This window comes from Rhagoletis pomonella, unplaced genomic scaffold (genome assembly GCF_013731165.1).
Source record: "Rhagoletis pomonella isolate Grant_MI unplaced genomic scaffold, Rhpom_1.0 Rhpom_scaffold_00003, whole genome shotgun sequence".
NCBI lineage: Eukaryota > Metazoa > Arthropoda > Insecta > Diptera > Tephritidae > Rhagoletis > Rhagoletis pomonella.
In genome coordinates this window covers 2,882,231-2,902,213 of record NW_023458557.1, presented here as the reverse complement: position 1 = coordinate 2,902,213, position 19,983 = coordinate 2,882,231, and the positions used below count along the sequence as shown (strand labels likewise).

General features: G+C 34.4%; 2 protein-coding genes across 2 annotated transcripts in view; both read right to left on the bottom strand.

The window, feature by feature from the left end:
- LOC118734991 overlaps positions 1 to 19,983 on the bottom strand; it is a gene marked incomplete in the record, with an annotated part of 783,173 nt that overhangs the window by 676,817 nt on the left and 86,373 nt on the right.
- On the bottom strand, positions 17,183 to 19,928 carry LOC118734989. Its single transcript, XM_036464581.1, has one exon. It carries the CDS (start codon positions 19,790 to 19,792, stop codon positions 17,528 to 17,530), a length of 2,265 nt encoding a protein of 754 aa, XP_036320474.1. The 5' UTR covers positions 19,793 to 19,928; the 3' UTR covers positions 17,183 to 17,527.

The window sequence follows — 19,983 nt, the reverse complement described above, 5'->3', positions numbered from 1 at the left end:
TTTTTTTTTACATTTAATCGTATGTGCTTACTCTGATAAATAATATAAACATAAAAACGCAAGCAGAAGAATCTCGCTTCCACATTCCGCATATGCGCTTAACATTTTTGTTTAAACAAAATTGTCGAAATTTCATCTCTAAAGCAAATATTAAATATCATTTAATAAATACTGTAGATTTAAATAATCATGTTTAGTGTTGGGCGAGTCCGAGATTTTTAAATGATCGAGATAGTACATTCAAATCGCGTAGATTTTTGAGAGCTTTTTCGTTGAAGGTGTTGCACTTTTTCTTCCATACTGAAATTTGTGTACATCATTTATCATTGTCTAACAAAAACTATAAAATAAAGCTTAATTTAAAATATTGGAATAAAAAACAACAACGCTACACGCGCATTCATCCATATAACATAAAGTGTGAACGTTCGTTATATGGAAGAAAGTGCGCAACACCGCAAACAGAAAAATTCAAAAAATCAATGGTATTTTCTAGACACTTCAAACTTGAACCTTATTATACTAGAATGAATGGGCTACTAAAATGTTAACCCAAAATATATCTACAAATTCTGAACAAAAACTGCGAAAATTTGATGAAACTTTGTTGATTTTTTTCTTTCTTTCAAGTTTCGATTTATTTGCAAGGTTTTTGTTTGACAAGGAGCTACAATTTTATAAAAAAAAATAATTAAAATTATTTAAAAAAATAAAATAAATACCGGGTGACCGTGTAATTTTGTCAAAGATGAAGACAATGATGATAAAACATTAATACACTATATAGGTCAGTTCATATTAATGAACATAAAATGAGATCACTATCGATAAAATGGAAATCCTCAAGGGAAATTTATAGTTTCAACGCATGGAATTTACATACATTTTTTTACTTTCAACCGCCGAATTGCTCAATTTCTTCTATTTCTGCAGGATCGCCCTTAGGTAAATTGCATTTCCAGAGATTTTTTTCAAAATAAATAGCGATGAGGGATATTTTACCCGCCGGTGATAAGAAATCGCAATCACCATAACGCACATCACTAATATTACTGTTTACAACCACGTTTACATTCAAAATTACAATTCATAATTTCGTTTTGTAGCAAATATGAAATATAGGTATATCCATTTACTTAAATGTAAACGGATTAAGAATCAAAGTGCTAGAAGAGATTTGAGCGTTTGGTACAAAAAGTATTTTTGATGTTGAAATTGTACTTAAATCGGCAAATTGTACTTTAGTACTTTTTAAAATTAATTGTACTGAAAAAAATACAATTGTACTTAAAATACCAACACTGTTTCACTGGCGTGAAAAAGTACTTGCTGCAGCGATGCCTGATTTGAGCGTACCTAATTTTTTACCGATAATAACTCATGCGAGGTATTTGGGTATTGGGCATTTTACAAGCCTAGGAAGTATACATATCTGTGTTCGTATAGAATAGTAGTTTATGTCGGAAGACTGGCTTTAGTATAATGAACCATTCGCAGCATACGATTGCGAAAGACTCACTGGCGCCGAGTCGATGAAGAACTCTTGGAAAATAAACGTAAAAGAGGCAGTTGCGATGCTAGCAAGTCAATATTCGTATAAAGTCTCATAAAAAAATTCCTTGTGGTTTAAAGAATATAGGAAATGGTACATTTTACTAAAGCCAGCCTCCCGACATAAGCTACTATTTCATACGAACACAAATATATTCGTCTACAAATAATGTTGATTATTTTAATTAAGTCCTAAGATAAGTCTGTGAATCTTATCAGTGTTCTATGTAAGAACCAAAAATCAATCCCCTCGCCAATTAGAACTTTTGCTTTAAAAGAAAAATATACATAGCGGTCTGGCATCACTGTTTGAGCATTGATGTGCTCAGCTCACTGTTGCCAAGGTCGTGCATTTTGCGCTAAATTTAGTGCTTTTGGGAAACCAAAAAGCCAAAATAATTGGAATTCAATGCTTGGTTCGGTATTTAGTGATGTTTTTTTTAATTTAAGCACACCGAATGCATAGGTACATATGTATGTATGTATTAGAGGTTTACGCCGACAGTCTTTGCGGCGGCGGCGTGGTCAACCTCAAAAAGAATCGGCGGCGGCGGCTACGGCGATGCCGGCGCGTCTGGAAACGCCGGCGCTACTGCCCATAAGGTAGATACCAAAGAGCCATGAGGCTTCCAATCTTATCATGTCATCAGATTATAATTCTAGTTAATTCATTCATTGAATAAGTTTTAAATTTAAACTACGTTACTTCCTACTTGAATTCAAATGTTAAGTGACTTCTGCTGATGGATGGGCGAACAGAAGAAAGTCTATATAGTATATACATTAGTTTCCCATCGAAAATGCTTTTTTGGAAAATTTCTAGACCCTACCCCCTAATTTTATTCGTTTTTATGAGAAATATTATTGCATATTTTTATAGGTTTTTTAAGGGCCATTTGGAGGTCGCGACGTGTCGATTTAGGTCAGAAAATACGATTTTCTAGATTCATGAGTTTTTGAATAACTATTTTTGCTTGGATTTCAAACAATTTTTTAAATTTTGACCATCGTTAATTTCTACAATTTGAAAATATGTATTACTAACGTACAAGAAAACGATTTTCGATGGGAACCCTAATTTATGTGTGTACATACATCTCTATGTACTCTACAAATCCGTATGTACTATTTCAATTTAAAAAATGAAAAAAATTAAAGGTTAAGTTATTGGGGTAATTTATGTCGCTATTAATAAATTTTTGCAATAAGCTTACCAACCGTTATGTTAAATTACGGAGCTCTTACGATTTTTTGCGGGTTATATATTGAAAATAAGGTTGGCCTACTTTTCTCCAAAAGTTTAACCCATCAACTCCCACCAGAACGGGCCTTTTTGACCCACTGCTTAAAAAATGGCTTATAAATGGTTAAAATTTACACTAATATATTAAGCGCCAAATTTTTCTAAGGAGAACAGAATGCAATGCAAAATAATAGTAATTTTTACCAAAAATGGGGACTTAAAAAATAGAAAATATTGCGATGCGCGGGAGCAAAACCTTCCTGGGGTTTGGCCACCACTTAGGAATACTAACGTAATTTTCACACAGCCACCTAGTTCGTGTTAACGTCTGTGGGACCCCAGAATAAAGTAACTTACGAATGTAAAAATTTGCAAAAAAGTGTTTGCTTTTTATTAAAATTCTGTTTAAAATATTAAAAAAAAAACACAGGAAATTCAACTAGTCTTTGTTTTATCTCCAATAATTGAGGAGTAAGAAGCAATAAGGGCGCTTCTGTTAAAACTGCTTTCTGAGATATTGGCGTTAAAATTTTTGATGTGTTATAACTTTCGTGTTGTTGTAGTATATAAAAAAGTAGTATTGTTGTAGTATTGCAAAAAATTTTCTACTGCGGAAAAATTCGTCAGATTACCAGTATTCGACCCTAATTTAACTGCAATAAAAGCCTTCGATCGAAAAACGTGTTACCTACATATGTTTTTTGTGAGTTACGCTTTTTTTTGAAATGTTTAGTGGCACAAATTAGGCAAACAAACTCCTTTTAAAAATGTAATTTTCATTTCGTAAAATAGTGTTTTTATGTGAGTAGTATTTAGTTCCTTCAAACAATGTATTTCAATGTACATACAACACGAAACCTTTTTACAAAATTCCTTAGGCGCCGAACGCCGCCGCCGCACCGATATTTTCGTAACTCGGCGGCGGCGCGTGAGAAACGACAAAAAATGGCGGGCGGCGGCGGCGTGGCTCGGCGGCGTATACCTCTAGTATGTATACACTATACACTAATATTCTACATTAAGATGGAATTCATTTACTGAATAAAATGTGAGGAATAGGTAAATTAAATATGTTTTGCGTTGGATTTGTCAATGTTATTGTGGCTTGTTAACAATTTATTTTTAATATTTTTATTGAGCTTTGTACCACGATTGTTTATTAGGAAAAATTGAAAGAGCAACAAAGTCTAAGCGGTAGAAGTTATAGCATCTCCTCATCAGACTTCTTTTTTTCTAGACTTCAGCAGGGATCGAACCTGCGTATTCGATGTTCAAAGTCAGAAGCGTTAACCACTGAGCTATGTACATCCCCTAAACTCTTGTTGCTAATTCATTTTCCTTATTCAACCAACTACTATCAACTGCACCTGATTTGCCGCTATTTAAATCCGACAGCGTGGTTGTTGTTGTCAATTCTATACATCCATTTGCTTATTTGCTTTTTTGTATAGTTTCAGGCAGGCTCTTCCTAAACTATGTATTTGTCAATGTTATTGTGGCTTGTTAACATTTTATTTTTAATATTTTTATTGAGCTTTGTACCACGATTGTTTATTAGGAAAAACTGAAAAATCAACAAAGTCTAAGCGGTAGAAGTTATAGCACTATTTCGGAGATCACCACATCTCCTCATCAGACTTCTTTTTTCCCAGACTTCAGCAGGGATCGAACCTGCGTATTCGATGTTCAAAGTCAGAAGCGTTAACAACTGAGCTATGTACATCCCGTAAACTCTTGTTGCTAATTCATTTTCCTTATTCAACCAACTACTATCAAGTGCAGCTGATTTGCCGCTATTTAAACTCGACAGCGTGGTTGTTGTCAATTCTATACATCCATTTGCTTATTTGCTTTTTTGTTTAGTTTCAGGCAGGCTCTTTCTAAACTATGTATTTGTCAATGTGTTGAAATTAATTTATAAATAAAAACGTGAGGAAATGGATATGTATATACACTTTTTACTGAATCAAAAAAATTATTAAACGTGATAATAAAAACTTGGCGCTTTTGTTTTGGAAAAATTGGATTTTTCTGGCGGCCTGATGCCACACTGGCTCAGTTGTCGCAAAAGTACACATACATACACGCATTTTTACTTGAAAAGAAGTGTGTAGTGGTTGATATGTATACGATGCCATCTCCGTACAGCTCACTTCACCTCGCCTAGCACACTCGCGTGCTCGCAGTTTGCCTGCGCCGTCGACTGCGTGCACCTCTGCTGTGCATCCCTAGTCTAAGCTATGGCAAAATGTTCCAAATATTGTAGGTATTAAAAGTATGCATTTTCACACACACACACGTTTTCCCACATCGACACACATTTTAGTAAAGTTGCTCGAACAGCTTATTCGTTGAAGAAAAAAATTAAAATTAAACACACTAAAAGCTTGTAACCTATTTTTAAACCTATAATCTATATTTTAATTAAAATTCACTTAACGTTATACTTAAAATTTTGTTATATTAAATATATATAAAATTGTTAAATAAAAAAAAACCTATCATTACAGTATTTATTCATAGGGAAAAATCTGTCGCGTCCGTAATGTCGCGTCCGTGCTCATGCTATACCTCATTAAAAAAGTGAGAAATATTTCTCGTAATCCATAACTCTACGAACCAAAGGCATTCTTTCACCTTCGTTTCCCCATTCAAAGAAAATAATATTTTCTCCGAACATCGCTAAATTTGGTTCATTTCATGTATATTCAACAATTTATATTGAGCCAAATAAAGGCCAAAAATATAACAAAAACAAATAACTTAAGGACGAGCACACCTAAAAAGTTAAACATTCTAAAAATATAATTATTAGCAAAAAACCAACAACCACGTGATCAAGTGAATTGCAGCGGAATAGCTGCGCTTGAGTGCGGTGGTATAACAAAAATTAAAATAGTGGAAAAAAGCAAACGATAATTCACAAGGCGTACTTAGCACGGTGCATAGGCAACTGGCTGAGTCAGTGGGATCGTCGGTTCGGATCCTACTGAAAGAAGTCTGATGAGGAAATGTGGTGATTTCCGAAATAGCTATCACTTCTACCATTTTTTTCAAATTATTGTTGCTTTTCCACAATAAAAATTTTCATTTAAAACGGCCTCGAGCTCAATATAAATTGTTGAATATAATTGTTATAAAGGCCAAAAAAATAACAAAAGCAAAGTACATTTCATGTGTTAGAAAAAACTTCCATTTTTTGTCGCGTCCGTACCCGGTTTTATTTGCTTGTATCTTTGTACTTAACTGTTTATACATCGAAAAATTTTAGTTGAATATAGCACCCTCCCAGTGGTTTGTAACAGTTATAATACGATATTTCAGTTTCTTCATATTTTAAGCTAAGTTAAACTCGTGCGAATGTCGCGTCCGTAACCCAGGAAATGCCCATATGTATGCATGTGCGTAGTATTTGGCTGAAATATGCACATATGTACGTATGTATGTACATACTTATGTATATATGCATGTATGTATGTATTTATGTTATCAATTAATGGAGTATGTATTTACATACATATGCGTGGGAAATGCATTTTCATTTGACTGCAAAACTATTGGGGCATATTCGTAGACGAAATGAAGACGACTCGGAAGTTAAAGTTTGTCAACCCCAAATAAGAGGAAAGTTATTGTTGCGGATATACTTTCTTAATACTAAGTGGCAACATATTGTACTTGTTTGACATTTGTTTTGGCATAAATATTTTGATGTATGAATAGCTTCCGCTTTAGATCTCCCCTTTTTGTTCCTGATTTCCGAGAAACACGCATCGCAAACCTTAATCTCTATCGCTAAGTATTCAGCCAATCATTTATTATATACTAAATAATATAATTGAATTAAATATAGCAAAGAAGCTATTTTGGATTGTACACCTGCGTTTTAATCCTGCGGTAATTTGCAAGTATTTGTAAAAGGTTATGGGCCCAGCTCATAGCCCAAGTACTTGAAGTTTTACATATCCTGGGAGCTAAATGAGCATCTCGTCTGGAGATCGAACTGTCGAGTGGGATTCTGCAATCACCAGTGATACATTGACCGGGTTTGAAGAGGAGTTAGTAAATACTCAGCAACAAACAATGGCAGAGTCAAGAGTATACCAACTTCATAGATTTAATGGGCAAGATTTCCAACTGTGGCGACGACAGATGGAAATTTATATGACAGAAAATAAGCTGAAGCCATATATTTTAGGAACGATTGTAAGACCAGCTACAAATTTTCAAGCTTGGGATGCTAAAGACGCAGAAGCACAAGCCTTTATTATGAGAGGGCTTGAATTAGAGCAACTAAAATACTTTACAGACTGCAAGACCGCAGCAGAAATGTGGGCAAGACTCCAAATAGTCCATTCAGAGAAGAGCGAACAGTCAGCGCAAATACTCCTAGAAAAGGTCATCAACTGCAAAATGGAACAGGAAGAATCTGTAGTAAATTTTATTGCTAGAGTCACCTCGCTGTCACAAAGGTTAAAAGATATGGATATGGAGCAAAAGGTGCCAATGATAATTGCTAAAATTTTGAGTAGTTTGCCCTCAAAATATGATCACGTAAGAACGGCATGGTATGCTGTCCCGCGGAGTAACCAAACGATCGAGAGATTAACTGATCATTTAGTCAACGAAGAGTCATTGCTCAATTTACGCTCTGCTAATGTTAATAGTGATACTCAAAGAGCTACTGCTTTCTTTGGAGCTGCCAAACAAAACAAAAGGAACTCAAAACACAACGAGAAGAAAATGAGCAATTGCAACTATTGTGGTAAGCGTGGACATTGGGCCAAGGAGTTCTACAAGCGTCAAAGAGAACAGGGTTCCAAACCAAAACAAGATCGACACAATTTGATGATTCGCAAAGAGAGCGGGGATGATAAGTCACATGTATTTATGTTATGCGCACAACCATCTCAAAGCAAGTATAGGAACTTATTCTATGCGGATTCGGGAGCAACAGACCATATGTCATTCCAGACGGAGCTGTTTACAAATTTTGCGAATTTTCTTCGAATGTCACGTTAAAGTAGGAGATGGAAGAAAATTAAATGTCATGGGAATAGGCGATATAGATGTGCAAATAAACAATAAACAAGGAACGACGATCACAATTAAAGACGTCTTGCTAGCTCCAGATCTTGACAGAAATTTTTTGTCTGTCTCAAGAGCCACAGAAAAAGGCATGCGAGCAGTGTTTGAGGAAGGGACGAAGCGCGTTCTATTCATGAAAGATTCTAAAATAATCGCTGAAGGTGTTCGGGACAATAGGCTGTATAAAATGAACATTCGACCCGCAGAACATTCGCTTAATGTGGCATCGACAGAAACTCTTGAACTTTGGCATCGAGGTTTAGGCCATGTTAACTTTAAAACTCTAAAACAAATGATTAAAAATAAGATGGTAAATGACATTAAAGTAGACAGTTTTCCGATCGAAATTCCTTTTTGTGAGGGCTGTGTCTATGGAAAACAGCATCGCTAGACGTTCCCAAAATCAGGAGCAAAGCGCGCAAGTGTGGCTGGTGAAACGTTCCACGTAGATTTATGCGGAAAGATGAGTACTCCGTCACTTGGTGGTGCAAATTATTTCATGCTTCTAAAATACGATTTCTCTAGATATTCATTTGTATATTTTCTCAAACATAAAACAGAAGTTTTACAAAACTTAAAGAAGTTTTTCGCGGAGGTACAATCAGATGGCCATGTTGTAAAGCGATTGCGTTCGGATGGTGGGCTAGAATTTTGCAACGACGATGTTAGAAAATATTTGTCGAACCACAAAATAAAACATGAAGTTACTACACCGCGAGCACCGGAGCAAAATGGTTTTATTGAGAGACAGAACCGAACCGTGATTGAAAGTGCTAAAGCTATGCTACATGACCGTCAACTACCGCTTCACCTTTGGGCAGAAGCTACGAACACGGCAGTTTATCTAAAGAACAGAACATCATCAGAAGTTATTGGAGGTCACACACTGTACGAAAAGTGGTTCAACAGAAAACCAACTCTCGCGCATCTTAAAATTTTTGGAAGTGAAACATATGTTCATGTACCCAAAGACCAACGTTCCAAATGGGAGAAAAACTCCATTAAATGCATTATGGTAGGTTACAATGACGATAGTAAGGCCTACCGTGTGTACGAACCATCGTGTAAACGTTTGTTGATTCGGAGAGACGTGATCTTCGATGAGAAACATAAGCAGCAAGTAAATGAAGTAATTGAAGTTGTGACAAACAAAAAAGGTGAGAATCAAAATCAAGAAGAAAATCACAACGAAGAAGAAAATAATGTTCAGGTAAAAAGCACGAGCGCGCCAATGACCCGCAGTCCATACAACACAAGACAAACAAGTAAATTACAACAATATAATAGCGAAGAAATAATACGTGGTGATCTTTGCGTGGCTGAAGTCGACCCAAAAAGCTTAGAAGAAGCATTAGCATCAAATGATCGCCCAAACTGGTTGAACGCCATTAGAGACGAAATCGATTCACTAAATAAAAACAAAACTTGGAAATTAATACCACGTGAACCTAACATGCATGTTATAACAAATCAGTGGGTATTTAAAATAAAATACAAATGCAATGGGAAAATTGACAAATATAAAGCGCGGTTAGTGGTTCGTGGTTGCTCTCAGAAGAGAGGTATAGATTATGACGAAATTTATTCACCGGTCGCAAGGTACGACTCGATTCGCTTTATTTTGTCGATAGCAGCTGCCGAAAATATGAATATGATCCAATTCGATGTTAAAACTGCCTTCTTGCATGGATATCTAGAAGAAACCATTTATATGGAACAACCATACGGTTTCGAAAAGGATGATTATGTTTGCCATCTGCAGAAAGGTCTGTATGGATTAAAACAGGCGTCTCGTCAGTGGAACAAGAGAATAGTAAATTTCTTGTTGCAATTCGGTTTCATGCAGACAACAGCTGATGCTTGTGTTTTTACCTACAATTCATCTGACACTGTAGTATTTTTAGCTCTATACGCTGACGATGGTTTAATATGTGGAAAGGATTGCGAAGTTATAAATAATTTATTGCATTCTTTGAAAAATGAGTTTGAAATCACATATAATGAAGCGGAATATTTTGTTGGATTACAATTAAAAAAGGATGAGAAGAAAAATGTTTTAAATATATTTCAAAGTGTGTATACGAAGAAAATTTTAGAGCGATTTAACCATATCAATTGTTCACCTTCACCAACGCCTGCAGACTGGAATGAAGTTATCGTCCTCTGCAGTTGACTCCAATAAGAAAGTGGAATTTCCCTATAGAGAAGCAATCGGATCTGTAATGTATTTGATGGTATGCACACGTCCCGACATTGCGTACGTTGTTGGTGTTTTAAGCCGATACGTCGAAAAGCCTACGACTGTTCATTGGCAAGCAGTTAAACGAATTTTCAAATATCTTAAGGGTTCAACTAATCATGGTTTATCATTTCCACTTAATTCTTTTTCTACGCAGCTTACAATGTACTGCGATTCTGATTGGGCTGGTGATATAGATACTCGCCGAAGTACAACTGGCTGGGTTGGTATATTGAATGGTGGTGCCGTGTGTTGGAGCTCACGCAAACAGTCCGTGACTGCGACTTCAACGACTGAAGCAGAATTCATAGCCATGTGTTCGGCAACTAAAACTGTCAAATGGTTACGAAAACTTTCACTGGACATGGGCGTACATCAAGTTGGCCCTACTCCATTGTGGTGCGACAATCAACAAGCTATTTCTCTCGTCAAGAAGCCTGAGGCCTCGAAGCGAACAAAACATATAGACGTGCAATACTTTTACACCTGCGATATGCTAAACCAAGGCGTTATTGATGTGAAGTTTGTGGAATCCAAAAATCAGACAGCGGATGTTTTGACAAAAGCACTCACAAAAGACAAGTTTTTTAGGTTTGTAAATGATTTAGGTATTGCGAATTGTAATTAATTAGTAATTAAAGAAAGCAAGAGGGAGTGTTGCGGATATGCTTTCTTAATACTAAGTGGCAACATATTGTACTTGTTTGACATTTGTTTTGGCATAAATATTTTGATGTATGAATAGCTTCCGCTTTAGATCTCCCCTTTTTGTTCCTGATTTCCGAGAAACACGCATCGCAAACCTTAATCTCTATCGCTAAGTATTCAGCCAATCGTTTATTATATACTAAATAATATAATTGGATTAAATATAGCAAAGAAGCTATTTTGGATTGTACACCTGCGTTTTAATCCTGCGGTAATTTGCAAGTATTTGTAAAAGTTATTATATGTATGTAATAGTATGTGCATGTGTAAGAACGTTATCAATAAATGATTTTCGATGTTGTTTATGTATGTATGTACACAAATGTACATAGAGGGGAACGTTATCAATGCATAAATGATTTTGGAGTATGTGCATTTTTACATATGTAGTGCATATGTAAGTACACACATACATCCGTATGCGCATGCGTGAGAAATAAAGTCGACTCTAAACTTAGTTGCAGCTTTTTACAGATTTTCTATTGAAAATTAAGTCAAAAATCTGTAACTAACTTTAGAGTTGACTTTATTTTGACTATGAATATGCCCCATTAATTACATATAATACGAGTGCAGTGGAAAATGATCATGCAACACATTTGCACAAAATAAATGTTCATTAAACTCAAAAATAACTTTTCAAGAAAACCACTTTGAAGTTCACAAGTGCATTGCATTTGTACATTTTTTTGTCAATGTGTCCATGTTTAAAGTGACTTTGTGAAAAAAACTAAGGCAGCTAGAAAACTGCGGTGTATTGCATTTAAAATACGAAGCATAGAAGCTACCATAAGAACCGATGAAAAAGAAAAAGCCGATTTTTCGACCAAAAGCCCCTTTGAAATACCGACGGCAAATCACCAAATAGTTTGCCAATTGCATGTGTACATAATTCCTCTGATAATTTTCACAAATGTAGATATGTATTTATTAGCACATGCACATACATACATACATATGTATCTTCGAACAATACATAACTAAATAATATAAACAATTTTCTTTTTTTTTGTAATAAATCAAAACTATCAATAACATGCATTTTTTACCAATTTTTTTAACTAACATGCATTTTTACTATTTACATAATATAATACTCGTACAAGAAGCGAGCATGAACAGATGCTTTTTAAGTTTTTAGCAATATTAACTACTGAATAAATTATATTTAACAAATGGTCATGCAGATATGCAAATCAGCAATTTCAACTAATATAAAAGTATATTTAATATAATTTAACCATATTAATTTATTTAATTTTATAAAAAAAATATGCATGAATATGTTTCTGCATTCACCTGCAACCTAGCAACACATAGCCAGACACTTGCAACAAATATAACATTTAGTCTGTTCCAATAGCAGTCCGGTTTACAGGATTTAGTCAGAACTTACAGGAAGTCGTTCCTATTGACACAAAACCTGTAAGTGGGAACACATTTGAGAGAGTAAATGAGCAACTGTTCCTAGTCAGAAGTTACAGGATTTAGTCCGGAGATTTTTTTCCAGTAAGTTCATGAAAAGTGTCAAACGATCAGCTGATTTACATGTGCAAACAAAAACAGAAAGCAGTGAAAGCAAAGAAGCTTATATTTGTTAAAAAATGGAAGTAAACAACGAAATATTTGAATATGTATAAATTTTAATAATTATTTAGTGATATTTCAGCCAAATCGGTGTAGTACCAATGACATGAAATAGTGCTTTTTGCGTTCCTATGCACTTCTGCATCTGTTCTCCTTTTACTCTCATTTGAGAGCGTAAAATTGTAGTTTGACAGTTCCACAGGTTTTAGTCCGAAGTTCAAAGGAACAGACTAATTATCATAACCGAAATTTACATTTTTCTCTGTTATCTTGTTGAAATGTTAATCGCGGTGTGGTGATATTCCATGGATTTATTTTTCAGCCAAACAATTTTACGTTCCAAAAATTTGCACCTTCTCTATCTATCTAATTATTCCCTGCAGGGAAAGCTACCAGTTGTGAACCAGAATGCTACCGGTTTGCATTTCAGCCCAACTAGTTCACGTTGTATCCGTTTTCAATGTTAGCGACTGGTATTTTTAACATGGCGATGTCATAGGAGATGCCAATTGTCCGCTCCTGCATCAGCACGCAACCAGTAGAAATACTAGTAGCATTTTGCTCGCGGCGCTGCAACAGTGGCAATGGTCGACAGAGTAAAGCTTTTGCACGCCAAATCAAGAGATCCGAGTTCGAATCTCAGTGAGCGAATTTTTTAATTTTTTTTTATTATTATTTTTTTTCATTTATGTCTTGTGTAATTTTTATTATTTATTGTTTTAAAAAGAAAAATTATTTCTTTTCATTTTTTATGGTATTTGAGTATTTAGGTTTTTCCAACTCAAATTTAATTTATGTACAACTTTTATTTTATATTTAAATTGAAATAATTATTTAAATTAATTCACTTACTTTACTTTAACAACCTCCACGCCCACTCGAACCTTAGATCTCAGAACCAGAATCGGTAGTCCTCACTCGACGCCACAGCCAACATTTACGATGAAAGCAATTAACCGCATTTTAGTTTTGGTTGTGCCTATTCTAAGACAGATGTCGCTGATCGCATAAGTTGTTCGAAATCGCCGAAATGGTAGGCCGTCGCTTTAGCACATACTAGTTAATGAACTAATAATAGTATAGTCCATAACGAACTGGTATGACTTTTATCCTTAAATAATAGTTCATGAACTGGAATTTGTGCATACTGGTTCAGCTTTTCACTACAGGGTTCATATACATGTTAGTTAATTATATATTTCTAATAGCGTTTTCTTTTCTCGAAAAAAGGCTGCACTTATTCTGCCTTGTGTTAGCGCTGTCACATTTTCAAGTTCTTTTCTCAGCCCTTTCACAAGGCGTCATGTTCTTTTCTCAGCAGGTTGCGCTCTGATCCGGTGAAAGTGCTGCCTTTTCTGCCCTCAAATAAACGTGAGGGCGAGAGTTGCATGGTTGATTTTTAGTTTAATCTTGTAAAAATTCAATTATTTTCCCTATCAGAAGTAAGTGTTTTGCTTTAAAATTGTTAAAGACTTACAGGCCAAGTGAATAATTCAGCTTTATTAAGTTCTATAAATAAATTGTGATGGAGTAGTACATTTTCTGTTTCATTCTCATATAAAGAATGCAACATTTTCTCAGGTTTCAGGGCAAAGCAAAGCAAGAGTTCCCATATAAAAGTGCAGAACATTTTTTGAGAAAAGAAAACGCTATAAGTTCTCTGGTATCGTTCACTTGTGGTGGCTGTATTTGCAAGCACTGTACGCTATGCGCTGGTGTTCGTTCATTGCCCGTTTTTAATGTGAGCAGGCATATAGTCACAAAATCATCTTCGTTTGCCGGTCTCTGGTATCTACTACCAAGAATGATAGAATACAAGATTGCGCCGTCCTGGCCGTTGACATTTGTGTACCACAAGTAAACAAAGGATAAAGCGAAAAGAAAAACGAGTTGAAACTGCCAAAACAGTTAACTTTACAGCGAAAAACGTGTTCTAATTTAGCTTAATGCGAAAATATTGCATTTTCACATAATCTATTAGAGAATAGTGAACGTTTTAGTGCACTCGATTGATTTGCAATCGAAGCTGCTGCAGCAAACGTTTTAGTGCACTCCATTGCTTTGCAATTAAGGCTGATACAGTAAAATGCGGCAGCATCTCAGTGGGATTGATTAGTTAACTTGCTAAAGGAGGATGCTTGGAGCAGAAGCGAAGTCATTGTGATGAAATGCTGTCAATATAATAATAAGGATACATTTCGAGAACGGCTTTACCGTGCCCTATGTACACAAAATGCAGCGATTCGTCACAGCGCTACGCTTGCACCATCTACGCATCTCGCATCTTAACGCCTGTCGAAATTTAACACACGGCACTTGTATTTTATTAGTTTTTACGCAGTCTTCAACTCAAAAATCACTCAGAAATTGAGAATTAGCGCCATTTAAACTGATTTTTCACTTAGAATTAAAATTCTCTTTGTCGCTGATTTGTAAACAAAGGTTTATTTACAAGTTACCACAACTGTCAAAATCGGCAAAACCAAAGTAGCGGTACCACTGACGGCGCCACCTTTGTTCGCTGCACCGTGTTCTACTACAGTAAAACCCGCTTAAGTACCTTACGAAAAATGTCAGCTTTTTGAGGTACTTAGGCGGGTTGGGTACTTAAAAGCACCCGCTTAAATACCTCGATGCGGGTACTTAAGCGGACATAATTACTGATGTAGTTACATCTTCTTGTTAACTTACATAAATACTTGAATAACAGCATTTAATGAAGTATACATAGTTTAAAACCAAAATCGTAGCATTATGTAAACACATAAACATGTAAAGAAAAACTTTATTAAAAAAAAATATTTAGTGCAATGGTATGTCATTTTTACAAGAAGTAAATTGTTCACAAGGTCTAAGTTGGACATATCATTTTGTACCAAATTCAAAATAATATCGTTTGCCACTTATGTTTATTTATTAATTTTTAAGATTTTTCAATCAATTAAAATGCAGTTCATTCCCTAACAAATACCATATAAACCTAAGCTTAAGATTTTGTAGAGCACTTAAAAAAAATCATCATAATTTCAAACTTTTTCCTCAGAAGTGTTTTTTGAGTATACAGTTTTATAGCCCATTCAATTTTAGTGCAATAATGTGCAAGTTTCAAGTGGCTAAAAATTACCGTTGATTTTTTAGAATTTTTTTACCGAAGGTGTGTGGCGCTGCTACTGAATTTCAAAATACGTAAATATTTTAAGGAATTTTAAAAGAGCACTTAAAAGGGGAAAATCATATGTAAAATTGTAAATGGGGCATGAAAAATTGAGGTACATAAGCGGGGAGGTACTTACGAGAGGGATTTTCTTCAGAATAAATTAAAAAATTCATGGTGTCCAAAAATGTTGGTTACTTAAGCGGGTTAGGCACTTAAGCGGGGGGGAACTTAAGCGGGTTTCACTATGTATGTTTGTGGAAGTATGTATTCCAATGGAATCAGTGTTGCCAGGGAAAAATTTCGTTTGGAGCTAAAACGGTAAAAAAAAAGAACTGAAAAGAGCTCAATAACACTTGGGGTATTCACAACGGTGTCGTAACTGTCGTATTGTGGTATTGCGTTAACTTTAAACTCCTAAAAGTATATTTTGGGAGTTCGCAAAGTACCATCAAATTCATATTATGAATTTTCGCAGTGTTAAAATGTAGTTGGTTGTGGTTTCAGGTTATTTAAGCTTTTAAAATTTACGACACACAACAATACGACACTTACGACACCGCTGTGAATCCCTCAACTAATAGTAGCTAAAATGAAGAGCTATATATTTTTGTTGAGGTTGAGCATTTATTGACGTAAGTTTGGTTTTACATTTTCGACAATTGTAATAAAAACAACAGTTTTTCAAGTTAATTTTTTGAATATCTCAAAAGCTATTATAGCTACAAAAAACATCTTGGACTCGTTTTAGAAAGGATACTAGGTGCTATAAAATTATGCATATGTACAAAAAAATAAATAGAAAAAAATAAAAAAATTGCTAAATATCTAAATTTTTAAAATTTATTAATCAAAAACTAACATTTTTCTGAGCTAATTTGTTTTTGCATGGCACCTCTGCATGTTCCTTAAAGATTCTAAAATTTTCACAGAGGTGTTTTTTGTTTTTTAAAGATATGAATTTTCGAGTTTTTGGAAAAAATAAAATTTTTTTCTTTCGCAACCTATTAATAAAATTTTACAAAATTAATACTCAATTTTGGTATTTTGAGCAACAAGTATTAATGGTAAGGCGAGTAAAAGGTAAAAAAGTATATGTACACGGAGAGAAATCTATAGATACCACATCCATAAATATGGATGCTGCGCCCATAAAAAATTGATAATCCTGTCCATCAATAATTATGGATGTGATATCCATATGGGATTAATAGCTAATATTTGTCAATATAGCAATACTCACATTAATAGAGCATAAATTTCTCATTGATGTGGTATCAATACTCCATATTCGTAAAGCACACATTTAGTGTGAATATAATATCCATGTAATATTTGTCAATATAGCAATACACACATTAATAGAGCATAAATTTCTTATAGATGTGGTATCAATACTCCATATTCGTAAAACACACATTTAATGTGAATATAGTATCCATGTAATATATTGATAAAACGTTAATTTAGTGTAGATGCAGTACCCATACTCTTTATTCGTGAATTATTCATACCGTTTTAGTAACTCATATGAATACACCATTTAATTCAGAGAAAACAGATATAAAAAACATTTGTATAAAAAATACTTTATTTCAAATTATCATTTCATTGTATTTTTAATTGTGTTACAATTATTATTTAAATGTTTTAAATGTTTGCTGTTACATATTTCTTAATGTCTAATGACTTGCTATCTAATCTAGTACATTCTTAAAATACAATCACAGTGCACTCCTTACAGTTCCGTACAATTTTCCATCCCCCATTTTCACAGTTATAACTATGTGCGGGTCGATTAAATTTTCAACGAGTATACACTTAAACATTTCAGTCATTTCTAATTCGTATGCATGGTACATATCATTGAATTTGACCATATTTGCAATTTTACAAACGAGAAGGCACTCATTCTGGGCGTTCATCAATATAGCTTCTGCAAATCCAAATACAGGCTCTACAGAATAAGTACTTTTGTTACATCGATAACCACGCACGATTTTTTCCGGTATATTTGGCCATTTACTTGTGCCCAACAAACTTGGAGACAAGGACGTCCGACAAATGATGGAGGAACCGATTCTTTTAATAAAGGATATATAATATAATGCGAAATACATACAAAATGTTCAATTATCGAACCGAAATCATTATTCGGTTCTAAACCTCGTTTGTTCAAAAACCGATAACAAAGGCCTAAAGTCTCTTTCAAACAAAGTGTGTACGTTATATTAACACGAGAAGTGGTAGCACTGGCTTCTTTCTTTTTTAGCTTATGTTTGGATTCAAATTTGCTTGTGCTAAGGTCAATGATTGGGCCAGCTTCTTCCATTATAGTGCCGTAATGAGTCCAATTATGCAGTTTAGGTTTCACATTTTCTCTCGGAAATATTTCTTTAAGCATAAGAATAAATTCTTCAACCATAACGCGCATTAGACTACCACATTCCTTCTGAAATTTTTTGGCTAAGCATAACTCTGTGATTTTTCGAAGTTGTAAATATAATTGCCAGACATTATCATGTGGAACTAAATCCCCAACTATCATTGCAAATATGTACACAAAGTTTTGCATTTCAGCACCCGACATCGACAAATGTTTGCTCCTCAATTCTTTTTCGCTGATAATTGGTGGTTTATTACTAATATTGCTATGAAGATAATCAAATGATTTTAATCTGCCATTTACAACGTCAATGCTTAATCGCTGAGATGTGGGTTTCAGTTCTGAACAATAATAATGCAGTATTTGAGCCATCACATACTTCAAAACACCTTCAAACCCATCATGCAGAAAGCAAACAGCATAATTTTCGACTGACTGGAAAGACTGTACGCCATCCCACACAGATCTCTCTTTTATACCTGTTTTCTTAGCATCATTTAGCATTACATCTCTTTCGTACGATTCAAGCCGCATTTTTTTCTCTCTTGACTCAAATTGAATCTCACTTTTTGATAATGAGCACAATCTGCAATAAAAATTAGCATTGAAACTCTCCGAAAATCCTAAAACTGCGTTAAGTCCCAAATTATCTCCCAGTATAAGTCCAAGCACAAAAAAGACGCGTTGGATTCCTTTTTCTGTTTCTATTTCAATGCCTTTAGACTCCAGATAATTTAATTCATCTATGAAAATGTGAAATATTCGATGATTTTTGAAAACAACTCTGTCTTGGGAATGGCATAGACCAGCAACAAAAACATTTTCGATCAAAGAATTCATTTCAGGGGGCAAACAGGGTATAGAAAAATACAATCCACCCAATTTCTGAATCCCTGAATGACTTCCGAGAGGATTGTTTATTTCGAAGTCATCGAAATAGAGGAATAAAGGCAAAACTATTTTATGTGGACTAAAAGATTTAACTTTATTACGCCACAATTTTCCTTGAACAAAGTTTGTGATTATCTTGTCATTACTCATAAGATTGCAATAATTATTGTGTACAGATTTAAAAACTCCGGGTATGCTCAGAAATTTCCCCAAAGTTTCTCGCATCGGAATACATTGAGCTGTGACTTCGACAATTTTTTTCTGTATTATGCCATTATTTAACTTATCGTCTACTCGATCGCCAACAATGTATTCTTTTGCTTTAATGAAAAAACCCGATTCCCGAAAAGCTTTGAATCTTAAATGTTCCGTAGCAAAATTAGTAAATGGAAGTGTTGTGTTGTCAAATTTCGAAAGGATTTTTCTTTTCAAGTCATGTTTGATATTAGAACTTTTCATTTCATTTTCAATATCTTTCTTCAATATGCACAATATCTCTTCGAATAACTGCTTAGTGGATTCAATAGTCTCTTGCACAAAAATGCGAGGTAAACGGTGGTCAGCATACAGTTTTGCGGTATATTTAAAAAAAACTGTGTGAAGACCCTCATTACCGTTGTCATTATTATTATCTTTTGCATTATATGGCTGTTCAGTGTTGGTTTCATCCTGTGAGTCCAATTTTGTAGATAAAGATTCTAATTTTTCGGTGGCAATGTACTTTTGTTGCGACAAATTACGATTAATCTGTGTGGATTTTATAGGAATTACGTGAAAGGTTACTAAATGTTTACGAAACTTTGTCATACTCATAAAAGTTCTATAACAATTGCTCTCTTTACATCTGAAAGTATCGTTTTGTCTTGAATTGTGTTGCAATGTGAGATGATGAAAAAGAGACGTGATGCAGGAAAATGAAATCTCGCATTCTGTACAAAGTGGCATTTTGACGAATTTTGTAACCAATAAAAACAAGAAAACTTAAAAATCTGATATCAATTTCATACAAACAAATTAATTTGACTTGATTAACTATCAATAATTGCAGTCAATTTGGCATTACAAGTTTTTGTTACCGATGAAAATTAGAAACCGATATCAATTTTGTACATTACATTTCGCATTACAATTATTTT